The sequence below is a fragment of the Monodon monoceros genome, unplaced genomic scaffold (assembly GCF_005190385.1).
Source record: "Monodon monoceros isolate NGI ecotype Baffin Bay Population unplaced genomic scaffold, NGI_Narwhal_1 Super_Scaffold_18, whole genome shotgun sequence".
Classification (NCBI taxonomy): domain Eukaryota; kingdom Metazoa; phylum Chordata; class Mammalia; order Artiodactyla; family Monodontidae; genus Monodon; species Monodon monoceros.
In genome coordinates, this window is record NW_021703774.1 from 21331524 (window position 1) to 21354226 (window position 22703).

At 37.1% G+C, this 22703-nt stretch overlaps 1 protein-coding gene across 2 annotated transcripts in view; it reads left to right on the forward strand.

The window, feature by feature from the left end:
• Positions 1–22163, forward strand: part of FBXO28 (F-box protein 28) — a 28563-nt gene extending 6400 nt beyond the window's left edge. The window contains exons 2-5 of one of the 2 annotated variants that reach the window (XM_029229307.1): positions 4335–4444; positions 8102–8240; positions 18009–18204; positions 19962–22163. In XM_029229307.1, coding sequence (XP_029085140.1) covers positions 4335–4444; positions 8102–8240; positions 18009–18204; positions 19962–20356 — 840 coding nt within the window. In that variant the 3' untranslated portion in view covers positions 20357–22163. Of the gene's footprint in view, positions 1–4334; positions 4445–8101; positions 8241–14228; positions 18205–19961 lie in introns of those variants that run through there. The other variant, XM_029229308.1, reaches the window with a different exon arrangement.
• Positions 22164–22703: the final 540 nt, after the last annotated feature.

Here is a 22703-nt window from a genome sequence, read left to right on the forward strand (position 1 = left end):
AAACACAAGTGAAGAAAAATTTTTATTACTGAGCACTTAAGTTAGAAAATGATAAAAAGAATAAACATGGGGGCTTCCCTGGTGGCGCAGTGGTTGGGAATCTGCCTGCCAATGCAGGGGACAGGGGTTCGAGCCCTGGTCTGGGAGGATTCCACATGCCACGGAGCGGCTGGGCCCGTGAGCCACGGCTGCTGAGCCTGCGTGTCTGGAGCCTGTGCTCCGCAGCAGGAGAGGCCGCGATAGTGAGAGGCCTGTGCACCGCGATGAAGAGTGGCCCCCGCTTGTCACAGCTAGAGAGAGCCCTCGCACAGAAGCAAAGACCCAACACAGCAAAAATAGATAAATTAATTAATAAACTCCTACCCCCAACATTTAAAAAAAAAAAAAAGAATAAACATGGCATTTTAAATCTTGAAGTAATTAACAAAGAAAAAAACAAATCTGTTCTTCATACTAGAGCAGCAAATAACAGAGGGGCCAAGCTAAACGTCTTCATTGTAGACTGATTTGTTCCATTAGTTCCCTTTTGTTTTTATAGTATATATTTTCCTAATCTCTAAATACACTGATTGTTTTTGACATAGTCATCATCTTTGTATATCAGATTCTAGAATTTTATTTTTCTGTCTTGGATAAATTGCCAAATTGCTAGGATTTTTGTTTTGTTTTAATAACTGGAGAAATGAAATTTCTTCCCTTTAGCCTTGGGAAATAATTAAAATATCCCCAAATTTAGAGCTACACTTTAAATAAGATAATTTTGTTTTGCAAGTTAACATACATTGTCAGCAGTTAACATTAAACTGCTCACCTTGGGGAAAATTAGTGTATTGCTGTTTTTCGGAGGTCACTTTGCTTCCTTCTGAATCCTAAACAAAAGATAGATATACGCTCTATCGTGTCTTTGTTTTTATGCTATCGGTCAGTCAGTGCTTATCGAACATTTATGAATGGAAGAATACCGCATTAAATACTGTTATTTTCCTACAATATTGACTAATGCTTCAAATCTTTTTGGCTTTTGTGGTGCTCTTCTAGTTTGTCTGTCTTTGTGACCTCCTATTTTCTAATTTTTTTTTTTTTTAGTTGAAGTATAGTTGATTTACAGTATTCGTTTTAGGTGTATATTTTCTGATCTTTTTTTTTTACCAGCTTTTAGTTACAATGGTCAGTTGAGGCTCCATTTATAAGCCTTTATTTTCTTGTCTTTTACTTCATTTGGGATTCATCTGCAGTGGTTTCAGCTATCTTCATGTGAAATTTCCAGAACCACATCTTTAGTCTTAACATTACAGTTGCTTACAGAAAATGACCAGTCAGCTGTACCAATACTAGATCTCTCCCAAAATGGGTGATCTTTTTCCTTTTAAACTTACTTCTCATTACTGTCTGATTTTCCTGCTCAAAACATGAGAGATTTTATTCCTCTCAGCTTTGCCTACATATCTGATCTGTCTTCAGAAGTAGTTTGCTTGCTAATGGTTTATTCCTTCCAGGCTTTGTGCCTTTGTTCTGTCAGTATTAACTTGGCAGTCCTTGCTTGTCCTCTCTTCCTTTAAAGCCTAGTTCAAATCTTGTATCATGTGAAGTCCCTTGGTTGACCTTACCTGGTTATTTATTCATATTCTCATCCCCTGGTCAGTTGTATACTCATACTAGTCAGTACTCATTCCACTGCATTTCTAGATTATTAAGAGATACCTAAATTCTAGTATTTAGCTAGATTCAGTGCAGCAAAATTCTAGTATAATAAAATAATTTAGAAACTACCTTGGAAATTAGTACAGCAGTAATTGACCTTAATTTTTCACTTTGTAAATAAACTTTTTTTTTTCAGTTTTGAGATGTAATTGATATATAGCACTGTATAAGTTTAAGGTGTACAGAATAATGATTTGACTTTTAAAAAATTAGGAAATCATCACCACAGTGGGTTTAGCTCTAGTATTTAACTCAGAAATTATCAAAGAGGTTATAGAGTCCACAAATAGAAAAAGTATTTTTCTACAAAGTTGTGTTAGAGGGTGTCTCACATCAAGTAGTTTTAACAACGTTAACAACAATGCAGCCCCCAATTTTTATTCGTCAGAGGCACCACTTTCAAGTCTTTGGGTTGTTTGTCTTCTATTTGATAATATCTGTTGACTCCCTACTACGAAAGATGAGAATTTAGCCTGCTTTATTCCCCCTCATCACACACAAAAAGACATACTCTCTTTTCCTTCCTCCAGTAACATGATAAAATTTCTTTTTTTCCTCATATAAAGTTCAGTACCAGTGTTCATGGCAACGTGTTTACGCAGGATTAGGGCACTGGTTCTCATTTGTGGTCCAGGTTTACGAGAGGGGTTTCCAAGACCCTTTCAGGGAGTCTATACAATATAAAATATTTTCATTACTTTACTAATATATTATTTGCAATTTTCACTCTCATTCTTTAATGCAGAAGAAGCAGATATGAAAATTCACTTATTTCTGTTAAACTACAGATCAGAGATTTGTAAAAATGTAACACATTAAATATTTGTTTTAGAAACAGTTACTTATGTTAATACATATTGGGTTTATTTTTTTTTTCAGTAGACACTGAACAAATGTTTATAACTTACTAGTTAGAAATAGATTCCACCATATTTTAAAATATAATTTTTTAGAATTACTCTTGATATCAGTACTTAAACCTTATTATGTTTTCATTTACTTTGAAATGAAAAGAACTGTTTACCTTCATACGTTTCATTTGGCATACTGGGATTTAGGGAATAGCTAGTATTTAATATTAGAGTATCAAAACCTTCATTAGCTCAACCCAGTTTACCAGAATTTTTGTCCCTATAATCTCAGGAGAAAGCAAACTTGTATCAAAAGTTTCATCAGTATTTCATTTCAAGTATTTGTCAAGCATTTGTTTTTAGGTGCTATGAGAGATAGAAGCATAAGACAGCCCTTGCCTAATTGACTTAGCCTTGATGTAGATTTAGCTCAATAATATCTCAGTGTTGCACTTTCAGCAACACCTATACAGTGAGAATTAACGACCAGGTTGATCACTTTGAGTCACTGCAAAATACTCAGGAAACAAAGAACAAATGTATTTTGTGTAGTAGGTTTCATTAAGATAAAAAAGATACTGGGATATCTCAGAAATATAAGAACTAAGTATATGAAGCAAAGTTTTCAAATTAGTGGTAAGTTAAACAAAATTTATTTAACATAATTTTTATATAGCACTTTATAATTTACCAAGTGATTTAGTGTGTGTTATTTAATCCTAATGACATCCCTATATAGTAGATACTATCCATATTTTACAGATGTCTGATTCAGGCTTTCAAATAGAAGCTGACTTGCTCAAGGATGTATATTGGTTGGAGTCAAATTTAGGTGTTGTGACTTCAGATCCTGTACTTTTTTTTTTTTTTTGCGGTATGTGGGCCTCTCACTCTTGTGGCCTGTCCCATTGCGGAGCACAGGCTCCGGACGCGCAGGCTCAACGGCCATGGCTCACAGGCCTAGCCGCTCTGCAGCATGTGGGATCTTCCCGGACTGGGGCATGAACCCGTGTACCCTGCATTGGCAGGCGGACTCTCAACGACTGCGCCACCAGGGAAGCCCCAGATCCTGTACTTTTATTGTATAAAGACACCATGTTTTTAAAGGATTCAAAGTAGTTAAGTTTCTGCTGTACATGTTGAAATATTTTGGAGGATATGACAGTATCTAGTATAGGCTTTGGCCATCATAATCTGTCATACTTAACCCAAATCACTAGAAGAAATAATTAAAAACTCTCATTCTGGTTATAGATCATAAAAACTTTGTGAGCAGTTAGACTCAAGTTTGAATATGTTTTTGGCCAAAGGAGAACTTTCTTATTTCAAACTGTTAAAAACCTTCAAATATGTTGCTTTAATGATCATCAGGATTATAGTCTCTGACCATAAAAGCAGGGATACATCCAGAACATTCAACAAATACCTAAAGTAAGACTCAGCACTTCCACTGCAGGGGGCACGGGTTCAATCCCTGGTGAGGGAACCAAGATCCTGCAAGCCATGTCTCAGAGCCAAAAAAATTAAATATATATATATATATATATATATTTTAAGGAGTAAAGTATTCCTTGCCTACACATAATACTAATTTTTAAATGCAATATTGTAATTTACAATGAGGGATTCACCCACATATACTGAGTCAGAGATTCATATAGCAAACTGGGGAATAATACTGGCACAGAGAATTTTGAACCATCAGTTATGAGCCTAATTTAATTGTTACCAATTTGGTTTTTACTTTTTAAAATTCTTCTTTCTCATTCTCTCTTCCTATAGGTTTGTAAAAGAATGGACTTGGTCTGCCAGAGAATGTTGAATCAGGGATTTCTAAAAGTGGAGAGGTACCATAATCTATGTCAGAAACAAGTTAAAGCACAACTCCCAAGGTATGTTATGGTTAGCATTGGCAATAATTTACAATTGGGGATTTTGTTTGTTTCTTGATTTTTGTTTGTTTGTTTTTAATCTCACTAAGGGTTTACTTGGGTTAAATGGTTTCCAAATTTTTGTAGCAAAGGGTACACAGATCACAATAAATCATTTTACTATGGTTTGTTCAACTCTCACCATATCTGTTCAACATTTTGGCTCAAACTAGGGCATTTAGGCAAGAAAATGAAATAAAAAGCATCCAGATTGAAAAGGAAAAAGTAAAATTCTCTATTCACAGATGATATGATCTTGTATACACATGATGTTGTATATAAAATACATTAATTATTAGAGCTAGAAATGAGCTCAGCAGGGATCCTGGATACAAGATTAGTACACAAAAATCAATTGTATTGGGACTTCCCTGGTGGTCCAGCAGTTAAGTCTCCATGCTCCCAATGCAGAGGGCCCAGGTTCAATCCCTGGTCAGGGAACTAGATCCCACATGCTGCAACTAAAGAAAGATCCCGTGTCCCACAACTAAGACCCAGCACAGCCAAATAAATAAATAAATAAATAAATGTATGTATGTATAATCCTATGCACTAGCAATAAACAATCCAAAAATGAAGTTAAGACAATTCCATTTACAATAGCATCAAAAAGAATTAAAAAAACTTAGTAATGAATATAACCAAAAAAGTATAAAACTTGTATATTAAAAACCACAAAACACTGTTAAAAGAAATTAAAGAAGACTTAAATAAACGGAAAGGCATTCTGTGTTCCTGGATTGGAAGATTTCATATTAAGATGGTAATACTCCTCAAATTGATATATATATATTCAGTGCAACCCCTGTCAAAATCCTAGCAGTCTTTTTGCAGAAATTGACAGGCTTATCCTGTAATTCCCATAGAATTGCAAAAGGCGCAGAAATCAAAACAATCTTGAAACAGAGCAAAATTGGAAGACTACCATTTCCCAGTTTCAGAACTTACTACAAAGTTACAATAATCAAGAGTATGGTGCTGGCGTAAGGATAGACATATAGGGACTTCCCTGGTGGCACAGTGGTTACGAATCTGCCTGCTGCACCCTGGTCTGGGAGGATTCAAGTGCCACGGAGCAACTGAGCCTGTGTGATGCGGCTACTGGGCCTGCACTGTGGAGCCTGCGAGCCACAGCTGCTGAAGCCTATGAGCCTGGAGCCCGTGCTTCGCAGCAGGGGAAGCCACCGCAGTGGGAAGCCCGCACACCGCAGCAAGGAGTAGCCCTCACTCACTGCAACTGGAGAGGGCCTGTGCACAGCAATGAAGACCCAACGCAGCCAAAAATAAAACAAATAAATAAAAAAAATTTTTTAAAGGAATCTGCCTGCCAATGCAGGGGTCACAGTTTCGATCCATGGACTGGGAAGATCCCACGTGCTGCGGAGCAGCTAAACTCGTGTGCCACAACTACTGAAGCCCACGCGCCTAGAGCCCGTGCTCCACAACAAGAGAAGCCACCACAGTGAGAAGCCCGCGTATCTCAATGAAGAGTAGCCCCTGCTCGCCACAACTAGAGAAAGCCCACATGCAGCAACAAAGACCCAACGCAGCCAAAAGATAAATTAATTAATTTTAAAAGAAAGGATAGACATATAGATCAATGGAATAGAATTGAGAGTCCAGAAAATGAACCCTTAAATTTTTAGTCAATTGATTTTCAACAAGAATGCCAAGAAAATTCAATGATGAAGGATTAGTGTTTTCAACAAATAACACTGGGACAAAAGAATGAAGTTGGAAACCTTTCTCAAACCATATACAAAAATTAACTGAAAATGAATTACAGGCTTAAGTGTAAATGTCAGTGCTGTATTATAAAACCTTGAGAGGAAAACATAGTCATAAACCTTCATGAACTTGCATTAGGCAGTGGTTTTTTAGATACGACACCAAAAGCACAAGTAACAAAAGAAAAAAGTAGACAAACGAGAATTCATCAAAGTTTAAAATTTCTGTGCCTTGAAGGACACCATCCAGAAAATGAAAAGACAGCCTGCAGAATGGGAGAAGACATTTGCAGCTCATATATCTGTTAGAGGACTTATATCCAGATTGTATTAGAAACTCTTATAAGTCAACAATTAAAAGATAAATAACCCCAATTTGAAAGTGGGCAAAGGATTCGATAGAAATTTCTCCAAAGAGGACACACTAAAGGCCAAAAAGCCCACCAAAGATACTCAGCATCATTAGTCATCAGGGCATTGCAAATCAAAATAGTATGTGATACTGGTTTACACCCACTGGGATGGATGGCTAAAATTTAAAAAGACAAATGTTGGGAAGGAGGTGGACAAATTGGAATTTTCACATGTTACTGGTGAGATTATAAAATGGTGCAGCCACTTTACACAGTTTCTCAAGAAGTTAAACATAGAGTCACCAAATGACCCAGCAGTTTCACTTCTAAGTATATACTCAGGAGAAGTGAAAATATGTCTACACAAAAACTTGTACACACATATTCATAGCAGCATTATTCATCATAGCCAAAAAGTGGAAACAACCCAGAGGTCCATCAACAGATGAATGGATAATCAAAATAATGGTATGTCCATATAATAGAATATTATTCAGCAATAAAAAGGAATGAAGAACTACTGAGACGTGCTACAACATGGATGAACCTTGAAAACTATGCCAGCTGAAAGAAGATAGACACAGAACACCACATAATATTATGATTATGATTCCAGTTATCTGAAGTGTCCACAATAGGCAAATCCATAGAAACCGAAAGTAAATTAGTTCTTGCCAGGGGCTGGGTAATGGGAGTGATTGATAATGGTTACAGGCTTTATTTCTTTTTTTTAAAAAAAAATATCTTTATTGGAGTATAATTGCTTTACAATGTCTTGTTAGTTTCTGCTGTACAACAAAGTGAATCAGCTGTATGTATACATATATCCCCATATCCCCTCCCTCTTGTGTCTCCCTCCCACCCTCCCTCCCTATCCCACCCTCCCTCCCTATCCCACCCCTCTAGGTTGTCACAAAGCACCGAGCTGATCTCCCTGTGCTATGCAGCAGCTTCCCACTAGCCATCCATTTTACATTTGGTAGTGTATATATGTCGATGGTACTCTCTCCCTTCATCCCAGCTTCCCATTGGCTTTCTTTTTGTGATAATGAAAATGTTCTGAAATTGGATGGTGGTGATGGGAACACAACTGTGAATATAGTAAAAACTACTAAATTGTACCCTTTAAAAGTGAATTTTATTGTATGTGAATTATGTCTCAATAAAACTTTTTAAAAGTTTAAATGAGCTGATTTTGTGGGCAAAAATATATGGTTTCTTGTCTTTATGTCCATGTGTAATTCTTTCATTAATTTCTCTAATAGCCATTAGGCTTGACAAAGCCAAAGAACAAAACAAAAAAAAACTAATTTTTTTCAAATATTTTATCAGTGAGTATTGGATTAATCCTTGGCAAGGATTTCTAAACATAGTGATTCATTTATCATGACAGTTAAACAAATTATGACCCAATTGTAGATTTCTAAATTAAGGTGTAAATGTTAGACTTACATTAAGGCATTTTGTTTGGTTAACATTGTAGTCCACAGTACTTCTTTTGATGGTTGCCTTTTTTTTTCTTTTTTTTTTTTTGGTAGGAGAGAGTCAGAAAGGAGAAACCATTCATTAGCTCGTCATGCAGACATCCTCGCTGCTGTTGAAACAAGGCTGTCTCTCTTAAATATGACTTTCATGAAGTATGTGGACTCCAATCTCTGTTGCTTCATCCCAGGAAAGGTAAAATAGAATCCCTTACCTAGAACAGCTGGATTGCACTATGTAAACTTTAAATTATTATAAAGTTACAGAGTGATTTTTTAAATAATAGAATTATTTCTACTTCTTTGAATGCATTTCTATGAATGGCTTTGTTTAGCTTCTGTGCAATAACATACATATGTATCATTTATGTGATCTTTATATTTAAAATTATGATTTTGAAATACACTGTAGAAGTGCTACTATTCTTTAGAAAAGCTTTTTAAGGGTTCATACTCAAGAAAAAATTTTGCACTTTTACTTTTTGTTAAGATGCCAGAGATACAGCAATGAATAGGATAGGTATTGTCCCTGCCTTCAAGATTGTTATAATTTGGGGGAGGTGGAGTAGGAAAGACAAGCTGGTTTGGTTTTGTTTGAGAAATGTTTCATGAAGACAACTTACAAACTTCCAGATTTGACAAGAATAGATAATTACTGTGTAACAGTATACTCAGAGCTAAGTAATAGTGCTGTTTAACACAGAAATAAGTATATTGTGATATATTTATTGTTACTAAGTTAATAAAGATCCCAGCGTTCAACATGCTACTCATACCTTCACTAGTATCTTGCTTCTTGAATTGAGTGTAAATTCAGAATGAAATAATGTCTATATCTTTTTATGTCCAAGAGATGGAGGTAGAATTAAAGATCATTTTGCTACTTAGTTGATACTGGCAAAAGGTTCCCTTAACATGGTTGGAACTAATTAATAACTAGTAAAATTTGAATGTTCTCTTTTTGTTATTTCCATAGATAATTAACACTGGCAATATTTTTAATGTACTTTCTCCATTTTCAACTTTCTGTGACGTACGTTGGGAGCCAGAGGAGTCCTGTTTCTTTTGTTTGTTTGTTTTTGGTTTTGCGGTACGCGGGCCTCTCCCGTTGCGGAGCACAGGCTCCAGACGCGCAGGCTCAGTGGCCATGGCTCACGGGCCCAGCCGCTCCGTGGCACGTGGGATCTTCCCGGACCGGGGCACGAACCCGTGTCCCCTGCATCGGCAGGTGGACTCTCAACCACTGCGCCACCAGGGAAGGCCCCGGTCACTCTTTTATAGTACCGTGCAGAAGCATTGGTAGCTAATATGAGGGAAGTGCGCTATACGAAAGTATACTTTAAATAAGAAACAGGAGGGATTCCCTGGTGGCGCAGTGGTTGAGAGTCCACCTGCCGATGCAGGGGACACGGGTTCGTGCCCCGGTCCGGGAAGATCCCACGTGCCGCGGAGCGGCTGGGCCCGTGAGCCATGGCCACTGAGCCTGCGCGTCTGGAGCCTGTGCTCCGCAACGGGAGAGGCCCGCGTACCGCAAAACCAAAAACAAACAAACAAAAAATAACAAAAAAAATAAATAAATAAAAGGGACCGGTTAGAAACTTTAGATTCTGATTCTTATGCCAGATTTTATCCAGGTCTGATTCATAGGCCTTAACTCTTAGGTGTTCCTGGGATGTTCACTGAACTAGAATAGGTTGTCTCCTGTAGCCTTGTAGTTTTTATTGCATATCATAAGGTTATGAATAGTTAAGACACATCTCCAAGCTTCATAACCTTAGAGACAATTCAGTCAGTTGTTAACGAGAGTTGAGTAGTTTGCAGCGAAGTCCATATGGCCTGCAAAGCCAAAGATACTTTAGTACCTGACCTTTGCAGAAGTTGCCCATCTTTTGTTCTAATTTATCAGGATCATGTGATTAGAATGATATTTACTATCTATACAAATGAAGTTGAATCTAGTTGAGTCCTGCTGGTTTTTTGGAAACCACTTGTCTTTGCTTTTAATTCTAGTACCAACTGAGGTGGTGGTAGCAGTGGAGAATGTCTTCAGCTTTCAAGCTGATGTGTATCACCCTGGGCATTTGCTCTGGACAGCTCCTTAACTGAGACCTTTACCTTGCCTGCAGTGGAAAAGTCTTCCATTTTTCCTTCATAGTACCCATTTCTTCCAAAGATCTTATCCTGATTTATTTTTCTCCTACAAATCTGAACTTGACTGGAAAAACAACCCCCCGAAAACAAATAATTTTTGTTTTTATTATCACCTTGGCTTCTTCTCTTTCTTACAAGTGCCATCTATATAGCTTATACCTTGCCTAAAACAACACTGTATACTCAGATTATTACTTTTTATTTTTATGTAGCTGGTACTTTTTAGCTTAGACTAAATCTAAACTGCTGACTTACACAGTTTGCAGTATTTGGGTTGTTTTATGATTGTTCCTTTTTGAATTTCTCATCCTTAAACTTTCACATTCTGTCTTCAGAACATAAGGATGTGGCATTAATTTTCTCATCCTTAAGTGAAGACATTCTATAAAATAATTTTCTTTCAGTTTAGCATATAATCTTGATTTGGTGTGTGATTTTTGTGGTAGTTTGTTCTTGGTTTTCCCAGGATCTTGCTCCCGGGTTATACTTAAAAGTTCAGGTGCTCTTATACTTTGTAAGAGAACTCTTTTCGTGGTTTTGTATAGAATATATCCATTTTGTTAAAATTCAGGTCTCCAGTAGGGATTTCATCTCATAAATTACTTTTCACAAGTTACTTAAGTGAATCTGGGTAATATGCACATTAGTTTAAATTAGACTGCCTGATATGTAACAGAATTTTGGACCTTTAACAGTTGGGAAAATTTTTTTCTTTTAATTATTCTCTGAAAGAACAGTTGAGTTTGTTCATAAAATTAAATGGCAGGATGAAGATAGAAGATTAAGTATATGTTTACCTCTTAATTTCTCCCAGAACTCTAGTCAGTGGAGTGGAGTAAATGATCTAATTTTTAAAAGGAAAAAAGATAAAGACCCGTGAAAATGAGGTCAGAAAGTAGACAGTAGCAACAGAATTTTGGAAGCTGGAGAGTAGATGAATAAATGGTAACTGACTTAGCAGAACTGAGAAAGTTAATTCCTAAACTGGGAGTGGGGGAAGCTGGGAGGCAACCCAGTATGCACAACTGAACCTCTAGAAAATTCTAGGTCGAAAGCTCCAAGCATTTCTGAAAATGGGGCTAAAACAGGAAGGTTGGTTGAGAATCTATATTTAAGAATGATTTAAACCTATAGGTCCCTTCTCCAGCTCTAAACAAGCTAGATCATTACCCTTCTACTCAGTGAAAACCTAAGGCTTATTCACTGGAGGGGTTTAAAATGGAGTCTCTTGACAAGGAAAGCATACTAATAGCAAGGGCATTAAAAGAAAATCTATCTAAAGATTAGCTGGGAGTTTGCCACTATGGCTATGGCAGGGATCAGCAAACTTTTTCTGTAAAAGGCCAGATAATAAATATTTTTGGCTTTGTGAACCACATGGTCTGTGTCATGAATACTCAACTCTGAGAAACAGCCGTGATTCTACAACATGTGGTAAATGAATGGGTGTGTGCTTGTGTTCCAGTAAAAACCCTATTTACAAAAATAGGCACAGGTCAATTAGGGCCATAGTTGCAGACTCTGACCACTACATTGATGTTGCATTCATCTTTTCTCAGAACTAGAGTTTAGATTCTTAGCTTATTCCTGTATACATTTCTCAAATTTTCTGTCTGACATATAGAAGTCAAACTTTTTATAGTAAGCTCTTGGTCAATATCAGCAGTTCACACATACTGAAAAACGCATGTGAGCAGAGGCCAGCTGACCATTCTGGGAGATATAATAATGAGAAAAGACATGAATAATTTCTTCTCTTCACCATTACTAACAGCCCCAGTAACCCTTTCGTGCTTATTGAAACACAAAAGTCAGTGTTTTTATAGTGTAAATGATTATGTAAGATCATGAAGCTAGATTTCCCTGAACAAACATAAAATCTACATATTATGTATTATTGGTTTGTTTTTAACGTTTTTGATGAAGAATAACTGGTGGTGGTCACTTTCTTTATTCCTTTTTTGGGGGGTAACTTTTTGTTTTGATGCATTTTCACATTTACACAAAAATTGCAAAAATATTACAAGGAATTCCTATGTATCTTTTATCCAGGTCAGCAATTATTTACCTTTTGTCTCATTTGCTTTTATTCTCTCTATATACATATTTTATTTTTTTCTGAACCATTTGAAGATGAGTTGGAGCTACTGTGACCCTATATTCTTAAATATTTCAATGTATTCCCTAAAAACTAGGACATTTTGTTACTTAACCATAGTACAGATATCAAACTCAGGAAATTTAACATTGATCCAATACACTTAACTAATCAGTGATCTGTATTTAAATTTCATTTCTTATCCCAATAATAGTTTTCCTAGCTATTCTTTTTTTTTTTCTTTTGGCTGCGTTGGGTCTTCGTTGGTGTGCGTGGGCTTTCTCTAGTTGTGGCGAGCGGGAGCTACTCTTGGTTGCGGTGGGCAGGCTTCTCGTTGCGGTGGCTTCTCTTGTTGCGGAGCACAGGCTCTAGGCACGCGGGCTTCAGTAGCTGCAGCACGCAGACTCAGTAGTTGTGGCTCGTGAGCTCAGTAGTTGTGGCTCATGGGCTCTAGAGCACAGGCTCAGTAGTTGTGGCACACGGGCTTAGTTGCTCCGTGGCATGTGGGATCTTCCCGGACCAGGGATCAAACCTGTGTCCCCTGCATTGGCAGGCAGATTCCCAACCACTGCACCACCACGGAAGTCCCCCTAACTATTCTTATTTCTGAGTCCAGAATTCAGTCTAGGATTACACATGGACTTGTTAATCCTCTTTAATGTGAAATAATTCCCTACTCTTTGTGTTTCTTGAGCTTCACATTTTTGAAGGTCATAGGTCAGTTATTTTGAGGAATAAATATCCTTCAATTTGAGTTTACCTAATGTTTCCAGAATATTGTATTTTTGTTTCTCTTAAAATTGGTTTTAATGTGAAGACATTCTTAAAAATATCTATTACTTGGAAGCATTTCCTCCTTTCACTATGCTGGTCCCCAAGTAAATATATACAGTCCACAAACCTTTAAAATGAAAAAAGAAGAATCAATCTATTCTCATTGATTTTTTTTTTTTTTTAGGTCCCTGCTCTTATCCCCCTATACCCCACCTTTCCCACCATCTTGGCTAACTAGGAGTTCTGATCAGCTTTTTGTGTGCTCCATTCTTAAGTATAAGCAAGGAGTAGAGAATTGCCAGACTAATATGAAACACAGAATGAAACAAATGGGGAAAAATACACCTTTGAGAAAGCAATACAAGGATATGAAACTTAAAGAAACTGTGACTAATAGTCTAAGAGAAATAAGAAAATAAATAGTCAAACACATGCCATATAAAGAAATATTTACAAATATGGAAGAAACAATTTTAAGTAAAAGGGGCAGAAAGGAAAATTAAGGAAATCTCAAGTGGAACAAAAAGACAGAAAATGAGAACATATGAGGTTCAGTATTTTAATAGGAGCTTTGTTTGCTAAACAGTAGATTAAACAAGATAGAAATTTTCTCATCTACAGTAGTAGAAATACTTAAATGATATTCATAGTATGTCATTTATTACTGTGCCAATTTAAACATAAGCATGATATAGTAAACTGCGTGTGTTAGAAATATAGCTGTTCACATTTGGTTTCTTACCATACTTTTTTAAAACTTAAAAATATTTTCGTAACTATTATTTTATTATCTCAAACTTGGGTAGGATTCGGCATGTGGCATATTATTTGAAAGGTGTACAAAGAGCCATTAAAGAGTTTAGGTGACGTGCCTAAAACCTGTGATCTTTACGCTGGACACAAGACTCACACATTACATTCTTGTTGCTAAAGTAATTTTCAGAAAGTGATTAAACCTACTCAGAAATTGATATGTTTTAAAAATCAGGTAAATACTATGCTTTCTTAATATGTGCCTCTAAAGCCATTGTAGCCACTGATGACTCTGAATGCTAGAAGCAGTTTGGTTCTAACATGCTGTGTCCTTTTTCCCCTCATGTTGTCCTTTGCTTATAACTTTTGGACAGAGGAAAGAAATTTTTTTTTTTTTTTTTTTTGCAGTACGCGGACCTCTCACTGCTGGGGCCTCTCACTGCTGGGGCCTCTCCCGTTGTGGAGCACAGGCTCCGGACGTGCAGGCTCAGCGGCCATGGCTCACGGGCCCAGCCGCTCCGCGGCATGTGGGATCCTCCCGGACTGGGGCACGAACCCACGTCCCCTGCATTAGCAGGTGGACCCTCAACCACTGCGCCACCAGGGAAGCCCCAGAAAATATTTTTAATTTTATTGAAAACATGGATGAGTCCATTTAACTAAATAACCTCTATATAGTAAGCTTTGAAAACATTGTTTCCTAATGGAAGACTTGAACAAATGGAAAGAGATACCTTGCTTTCACACTATATTTAGAAGGCTGAATACAGTAAAGATAAGATTATTTCACAAATTGGTTTACAGATGTGATTTAGTATTAGTAATCCCTATGGGATAGTTTGATATGAAGTTAATTCTGAAGAATCAGGTCACGGAAGAGGATTCACTGCATAATAAATTTCTTTTAAAAACCTAGAATAAAGGCATGGTACGTAGTAGCACTACATACATGTTGATTTCCTATGCTGTCACCTGTCCATCCACATCATCCATCTCCTCAGTCCACTCCTCCTTTAGTCATGCCCAGACTTCTCTTCCCCATTGAAATTCTGCTTATTTCTCATGGCCAGGTCCTTCATTAGGCCTGCTCAGTTCTCTCAAACAGATCTTATTTCTCTCTACTTTCTTTTTCACACAGCACTTTTCTTGTACATTGAATTTACTCAGTTTGAGCTAGCCTTTCGTGTGTATGGGTCTTTCACTAAGTCATCTTGCATTGGATAATATGTATGTTTTATTCATGCTTGAATCATTATAACAGTCATTTCTAGTCTAGTTCAAATATACTGTAAATATTCTTCTGTCTACCAGTATTTATGTACATAAACATAATATAAATAGACCCATTAATAAAGCTGTGGATAAATACTCTTTCAAATATTATGTATTTTAAAAAAATTCCTCTCAATAAAAATTCTGTTAACTGTGACCTTTATATTCAAAATCCAGCCTCTAAAAATCATATTCTTGTATTGACTTTACCCCTGTGGCTTGCCCCTAAACAGTTTTATTTAGATGTGTCAATATTAAGCAATTTATGATATTTGACCGTCTTTATCACTCATTTAACAGACGTTTATTGAGTATCTGCTCTGTGCCAGACACTGCTAGACTGTGGGGATCTGACAGTGAAACTAGGCATGGTCTCTTTAATTGAGCTTACTATATTATAGGAAGACAGACATTTACAGAAAAATGTAGTACTTAAAACTTGTAATGTGTATTCTGAAGGTAAAATAAAGGATTTGATGAAGATGTTAACATGATTTAAACTGAAAGAGGGTTCAGAAAAGACTGCTTACTCTGAGAAAGTGTTACTGAGACCTCAAAGGATGAGTAAGAAATTTGGGGCTAGAGAAGGTAGGGGAGATATGCAGGGAGAACATTCCAGAAAAGAGATCATAATGTGCAAAAACCCTGAGCAAAAAAGAGAGAGAGGGTTTGATGTAGTTCGAAGAGCTCATGGTTACTTTGTACCTGGAGCTGGAGTATACGGGCGTTGAGGCCAGCATAAAATGATACTGGAGCGTCGCAGTAGTGATTTATAACACACGTGTAAACGCCGATGAACACAGAGCTACTGTGGGTCAGTTAATATCCTAGCACTAGTACATAGACTCTCCGTCAATATGAAGGACCTTGAAAAAAATACTCTATTACTACTTTAGCTTATATATTTTGTAATTAACAATTTTGTAATCATATATAAATATTAGGTTGTTTTTTTTTCAAAGCATTGAGCTTATGCTAGCTTCCATAAATTTTTACTGTTTGGAGATACAGATATAGTTTGCATGTTTCTAACCCTTGAACTTAAACAAGCCAAACTGTCTCAGACCTTGAAGCCATTGCCATTGTTATTCCTGCTTAAATGCTTTTCTTCCCAGATCTTCCAGTTCCTCATCATCATTCAGTTTTACCTTAAATATGTCAAAGAAGCCTCTCCTGACCAGTAAATGCTTACAGGTTAGGATCTGTTCGCATAATTAAATTGTAAGCCCAAGAGAAAGTACTGTTTTCTTCATTTCTTTTTTTTTTTGAATATACGTTAATAGTTCCTAACATGGTAGTCAGTAAGTTTTTATTGAAAAAAAATGTTATTTTCTTCTGGAATGAGTTCATAATCTAGTAGTAATGCCAAAAATAATTGTATCACTTAACCGCTAGTGCCTCAGGATTCTGCCTTTGACTGTCCTATTCTTTATCTTCTCCCTTAGCAATGTCAGTCCCTGTTATGCCATTGGCTACTGAGGCCTCTTCATCATTTGGAGTTTCTCTCCTGATCTCCTAACCTGTATCTCCAGATATGCCTGCCTGTCTAGTATCACCTGCATGGCCCATGTAATTCAAAACTAGCATATCTCCTATCTTATTACATTTGCCTACATATACACCACCTTAGGCCAAGCCAATTCCTAGTCATCTCTCCAGGCCCACTGACATGGCCTCTGCTGTGAAGTCTTCTCTGATTTATGATAAAGACACATCCTAACAGTTTAATTTTGCTGACATTTATTTAGCACACATGATGCTAGACTGACAAGGATCATCTCATTGCCCTGAGAGTCTAGAACGTGTTAAGGACTGTAATTTGTCCTGGTACTATTCTGCAAGATTTTATGTTTCTCTAGCAGTACTCAGCAGTCTGAATAAAGGAGAAGAAAAGGCCAGTTATAAATAAGATTGTTCCGTAGTTGGGTACTGGCTAGGTAAATGCAGCAGTGGAAATGAGTGGGATTCAAGGTGGTTTGAGATACTTTGGTGACAGAATGGTTTGGCTGATTAACCCACGAGTCTTGTGAGGTGAAGACCCATTGGAACAGATATCATCCAGACTGGAGATCTTCAGAGATGTACATTATTATCTTCAGGTCTACGCTGAAGCCATAGGAGAAAGTAAGGCTGACCTCACAGGGATTAAAGCTGAGGGCAGAATGCCCAAGGAAGGTTCAGTTACCATTCCAGCAAGAGAATTAGGAATCAGGATTGTCAGCTTTCTTCTCCATGTATGTATGCCTTGTGTTTCCCCATTGCAATTATTATTAAAATGAAAAAGGATCTCTTGCTACCCTTTGGCGATAACAAGAAAGTGGGCTGTGAGGAGACTTCATTCCAATCCACAGCAAGTCTAAGAGAAACAAAACTTCAAGGATAGAGCAAATAGTGGCGGTGTGAAAGAGAGAAGGAAATCAGGCTGAGTCCCTGGGGCTTTGGGAAACAGATTCAGACTAGAGTGAAGTAGGTTCAGAGGATTAGTAGAATATGGGTTTGGGTAATTCCCCCACCCCGACCCCTACTTGCATACAAGATCTAATCTCTTAGTTTAGTCTTCTAGTTTCTTTTGCAATTTGTATATCCCTCTTTACGTCACTTCTTTACACATCCCTCTCCCCAGTTACACTGATTTCCTTCAGGGCAGGAGCTGTATTTTAATCATCCTGATTCCGTAGCACCAGTACAGTACAGAAAAGATGCTTAAATAAATATAAATATGAAATGTATAAAGTATTATAACAAGCCCAAAGCCATGTGTTACAGATGGTAATGTTATCAGTGGTCAGTATATCAGTTAAGTCACCTGTAGGTCTTTATAGGAATTGCAAAACAAGCAGTCACTTTGCTCCCTGTTTAGCTGTTTTCTTTAAAAAAAAATAAATCTCAAGTGCTAATGAGAGCTCATTATTTTAGGTGATTGATGAGATTTATCGTGTGTTGAGATATGTCAATTCTACCAGAGCCCCTCAGCGAGCTCATGAAGTACTTCAAGAGTTAAGGGATATTTCCTCCATGGCAATGGAATACTTTGATGAAAAGATTGTTCCAATTCTAAAGAGGAAATTACCAGGATCAGATGTATCTGGAAGACTCATGGGCTCTCCTCCAGGTATCTTTTGTTTATAATACGTTCAGTTTATAATAATGTTCATATTATTATAATGTACATAGATTTGTAACTTGCATTTTCCCGCCACCACTTAACTGTGTATCTTGAACTTTTCTGGGTCTGTAACTGTATCTGCAACATAATTTTTAATGACAGATTGGGCTACAGACCATAATTTATGTAGCTGATCCGCTGCTGTTAGGCACATTTGTTTCCAGATTTTCAGTATTTGAACTACACTCTGAAGAACAATCTTGCGGCTAAATCTTTGTACATATCCACAACTTTTAACTTGGCTTAAATTTATCAGAGCAAATTGCTGAGTGAAAAGCTATGTATATGTGAATGGTTTTTGATGTTTCTGACTAGTTAGTATTCGTTATCCTGTAACAGAATCAAATATACCAGACAAAACCCAAAAAATTCTTCATGGAAATAACCAGTTAATTATTTCAGCCCCTGGAGTATCTGGCTGCTACTTTAGAAGACAGGGTGCATAAGGCTGTTTTGAACATTGTCGGATCCTAGAGATTTGTGTCCTTATCTACTGAAAGAATGAATTGTTCAATATCTTCAACTCTTGCAACTATTTTAAATCTGGGAACAAATTTTTAGAAAAATATTTTGTTCAGATCAGTTAGCTCCCTGGAGTACTCGGTGGGGTAACTGAGTGGCTGTCTGTAATTTAATAATAAAGCTTACAGCATCTCAGCATTAACACATCTGTTATTTACTGAGTACCTGTTATGCGCACAGCACTGTACTGTGTCCTGTGGGGACTAAAATGAAGTATAATACATGGTGTCTTCTCTCAAGAATCTTCTTATTTCAGAAGGTAAGACATATCCAGACTCAAATTATCGTAGGCAAGAGAAATAGTTTAAAGGAGTGTCCATTTAAATGTCAAATGAGTAGCAGAGAGAATCTTAAGGAAGATAAAATCATTGTTGGCTGGTCTGATTGAGACTTCACAAGAGGTGAGAATTGATCTGAGCCTTGTTAGTTGGCTAAAGGGAAGCAGAGAGAGAAGGAAGAATGCATCAGCTAAGGAAAATATTCTGAGTATTTAAATGTATAAGGAGAAAATTAGCAAGATGGGTTTTAGGGTGTGGATGGATCCATCTGGTCCTTTTAGAAAAGCTTCAGGAGATAGGGTTTTTAAAAAGTAGGTTATTAGTTTAAAATGGTGATTTTTGTGCCCATGTTACATTCTATTATTACTAAAACAGAATAATTCCAAAGCCTTCCTACACCATGTCAGAAGTTCTTCCTGATCATCACATGTGATGTAACCCACTTTTTGATGGTGTCCCTGTTGTTTGGCTAATGTTGAAGCCTTCGCATATAACTAAGTGCAGAGAGGATTTGCGAACATGATAGGTCTGTACTTCTAACTCAGATGTTTTATGTTTGCTTGTGTGAAATAATTCTACTCTACTTTTACTATTTATACTTTCTTACTAGGTCCTAAAAATGCTTTATAATATTTTAAATCCAAGTTTATGCCATTAAATGCCCATCTCCATTTGCTTGCATTCCACATATTGCCACATGAACATGAGAATCAGAATTCAAACTCATTTATAGTTAAGACAAGGTGTCTGATTAATCCATTAGATCAAGTAGATTGCAAAGAAGAAATTATCAGAAGTGATTTTATAAAGGATATTTCTATTTTTGAGTAAGTTTAATTAATGAGGTATTACTGGTAGTGAGGCATTTTAAGTGATTGACCATTTTAAACTATTTCTCCACAGTTCCAGGACCTTCTGCAGCCCTGACAACAATGCAACTCTTCTCTAAGCAAAACCCTTCAAGACAAGAGGTTACCAAACTCCAGCAGCAGGTTAAGACAAATGGTGCTGGGGTGACTGTTCTCAGGCGTGAAATTTCTGAGCTTCGCACCAAAGTGCAAGAACAGCAGAAACAGCTTCAAGACCAGGACCAGAAACTGCTAGAGCAGACCCAGATCATAGGTGAACAGAACGCACGGTTGGCAGAGCTGGAACGCAAACTGCGAGAAGTAATGGAAAGTGCAGTAGGAGACTCCTCAGGGTCTGGGCAGAATGAAGAGTCTCCTCGGAAACGCAAAAAGGCCGCAGAAGCCATAGACTCTCTTAGGAAATCTAAACGTCTCCGGAATAGAAAGTAAACCAGAATGTGCTTCTAGCTCCAGAGGAAGCCCTGACTTCGTAGCTTGAGCAGTTCTGCATATCAGGACACTGTGAGCAACATGGTGTCCCTTAGCTCTAGGCTTTCAGAACACAGCGTAAACTTGAACTCTCATGGTTGGGACAGTCTTTTCCCGCTTCTCCTCGTTGAACTGATGCGCAGAATCCTTTTATTTTGCAATAGATTTGTACTAACCAGACCTATCCTATCATGTTTTGAGAAGTTAACTTTATTTCTGTGCAGATAATGTTTAAAGCAAGTTTATCTGTTTCTGCATATATGCACATTACATAAGGATCTTAAACCAGTCTTGACAGACTAGAAGTTAAGTTTAATACATAAAATGTCCTGTTCACTTGAAAGAAAAGACCTACTTTTTAAATGGACAGTATCTTGTTTTTTAAAAAAAAAATTGACTTTTTGTTATAAGTGACCTTTGTCTGGAATGTCTGAAAAGTAGTAAATGCTTTTTGGTATTGAAGTAATGGGTAACTAAAACGGACTTCCATAGTATTGGCTGTAGAAGGGGCCTCTACAGTATTGACTATATATTTTTATAAACTACTGGCAAGGGACTTACCCAGTTGTTATATACATGTTTTCGGTTCTCTTTTGGGGCCATGTCCTACATTTGCATGGATGGATGCATGCACTGCCTAGTCAACTCACTTACAAAGCTCTTGCACTGGTATTGATCTTGAGCCTCTACACTTCTCCACTTTTTAGAGCAGCGTCTTAGTTCATTTAAGCGCTTAACATCTTCCACCACAACAGCTTGCCTCTGGGGGCGGGGTGGTATTTGTATGTCCATTTGTCCTCCAGTTTTACAAGAATAAGAGAGTATTAGAGCCCATTGCTTTATCTGTTCTCTGCAGGGTTCAGGTACACTGGCTGAGGCAGAACCCCAAATTCTTTACATTGATGTCAGACTTCTGGCAACTAGTACTCTTCCTTACTCACCGCTGTGTGTGCTCATTGATCAAATGTGGTCATGACCAGTGGTGTGAGTAGGAAACCCAACCTGTTGGATGCAGTTTTGCCACTGAAAGAAAGTTCACTGAAGAAAATTATACTATGAAAAAGCATTTTGATCGTTTCATTTCTGGGGAATGACCTGAGGGAAGCTTTTTAATATTAATTTCAAGCTTTCCTTATCCTGCAACTTTAAACAAAAGCTTTAATTTCGTTTGCACTCCTGTTTTGAGCTTGTAACTGGAAAAGCATGTCTTGCACTGTTCAACCTTCTAAGTGGTCACTTTAACAACCTCCAAATTGTGTACAGTGGTTATTTTCCCCACTTGTTTATTTTTGAAACAGTCAACTATTACTGTCCTAGTTTTATTTTAATGTACTAAATTATGTAGTCATTATTTGCCTGTTAAGTTCTTTTAAACAACTGTTGCCTTGGGCTTCAGTTATTTAAGGTAAACTTAGGTGTAGTATAGAATACTATCCCTTTCCAGGTGGGAGTTTAACACCTGTATAAAACCTAAGGTTTTGGTAAGTACCTTAGTTGAATAAAAGCACAAGGTCACTACCTTTTTTTATCTGTCCAACATGACTTGGTTATGCATCCTTGAGATTAACCTCACCAAATGAAACGTTTTCTTATCAGTTTTTAACATTGTCCTTACATAATATTGTCCTTAGATTTTGATCAATTCTTTGTCTAACTTTGAAACTCCATTTACAATGTAGTATGTTTTCAATGAAAAACCATAAAATAACATCCAAGTGTTTTCATGGTTTGTTGGGAAGTAATTTTAAAATAAACAATTTCCAAAAAACATTTGTCAGCCAAGGTCATCCATAAAAGTCCCTGTCTGGAACTCATTTTCTCAGCAGGTCTCATTTGTTTAATCATAGGATTTAGCCATATTGTCACAACTTCGGAGGAGGCCTATTGGAATACTCATGGCCTTTAATAGTCTGCTTTCCTGGCAATAGGAAGACTTTTAAGTAACAGAGTACATGTTTACAGGCTTACAAAGGGATATAACCTCAGATGATCTTTTTAATAGTTGTTAATGAATTATTTAAAGTTCCCTGGGTCTCTTTTTAAACTACATCTGGACACCCTAAATGTATCTACAGTCTCAGTTAACATGAGTATTTGGCTTCCATAATAAGCACTCACTATTAAAAGATAGATTTTCTGTTTCAAAATCCAAATTTCTACAGTATACACTTGTAGTCATCTGCCCATAAGGTTAATGAGTTGCACTTGTTAATGCATGAATGTGGCATAACAGTAGGAGATAAAGCACTACAGTTTGTTTTAAGTCTTAAATCTTAACTAGCTAAAACATGTTAGGATGTTGCCTTGG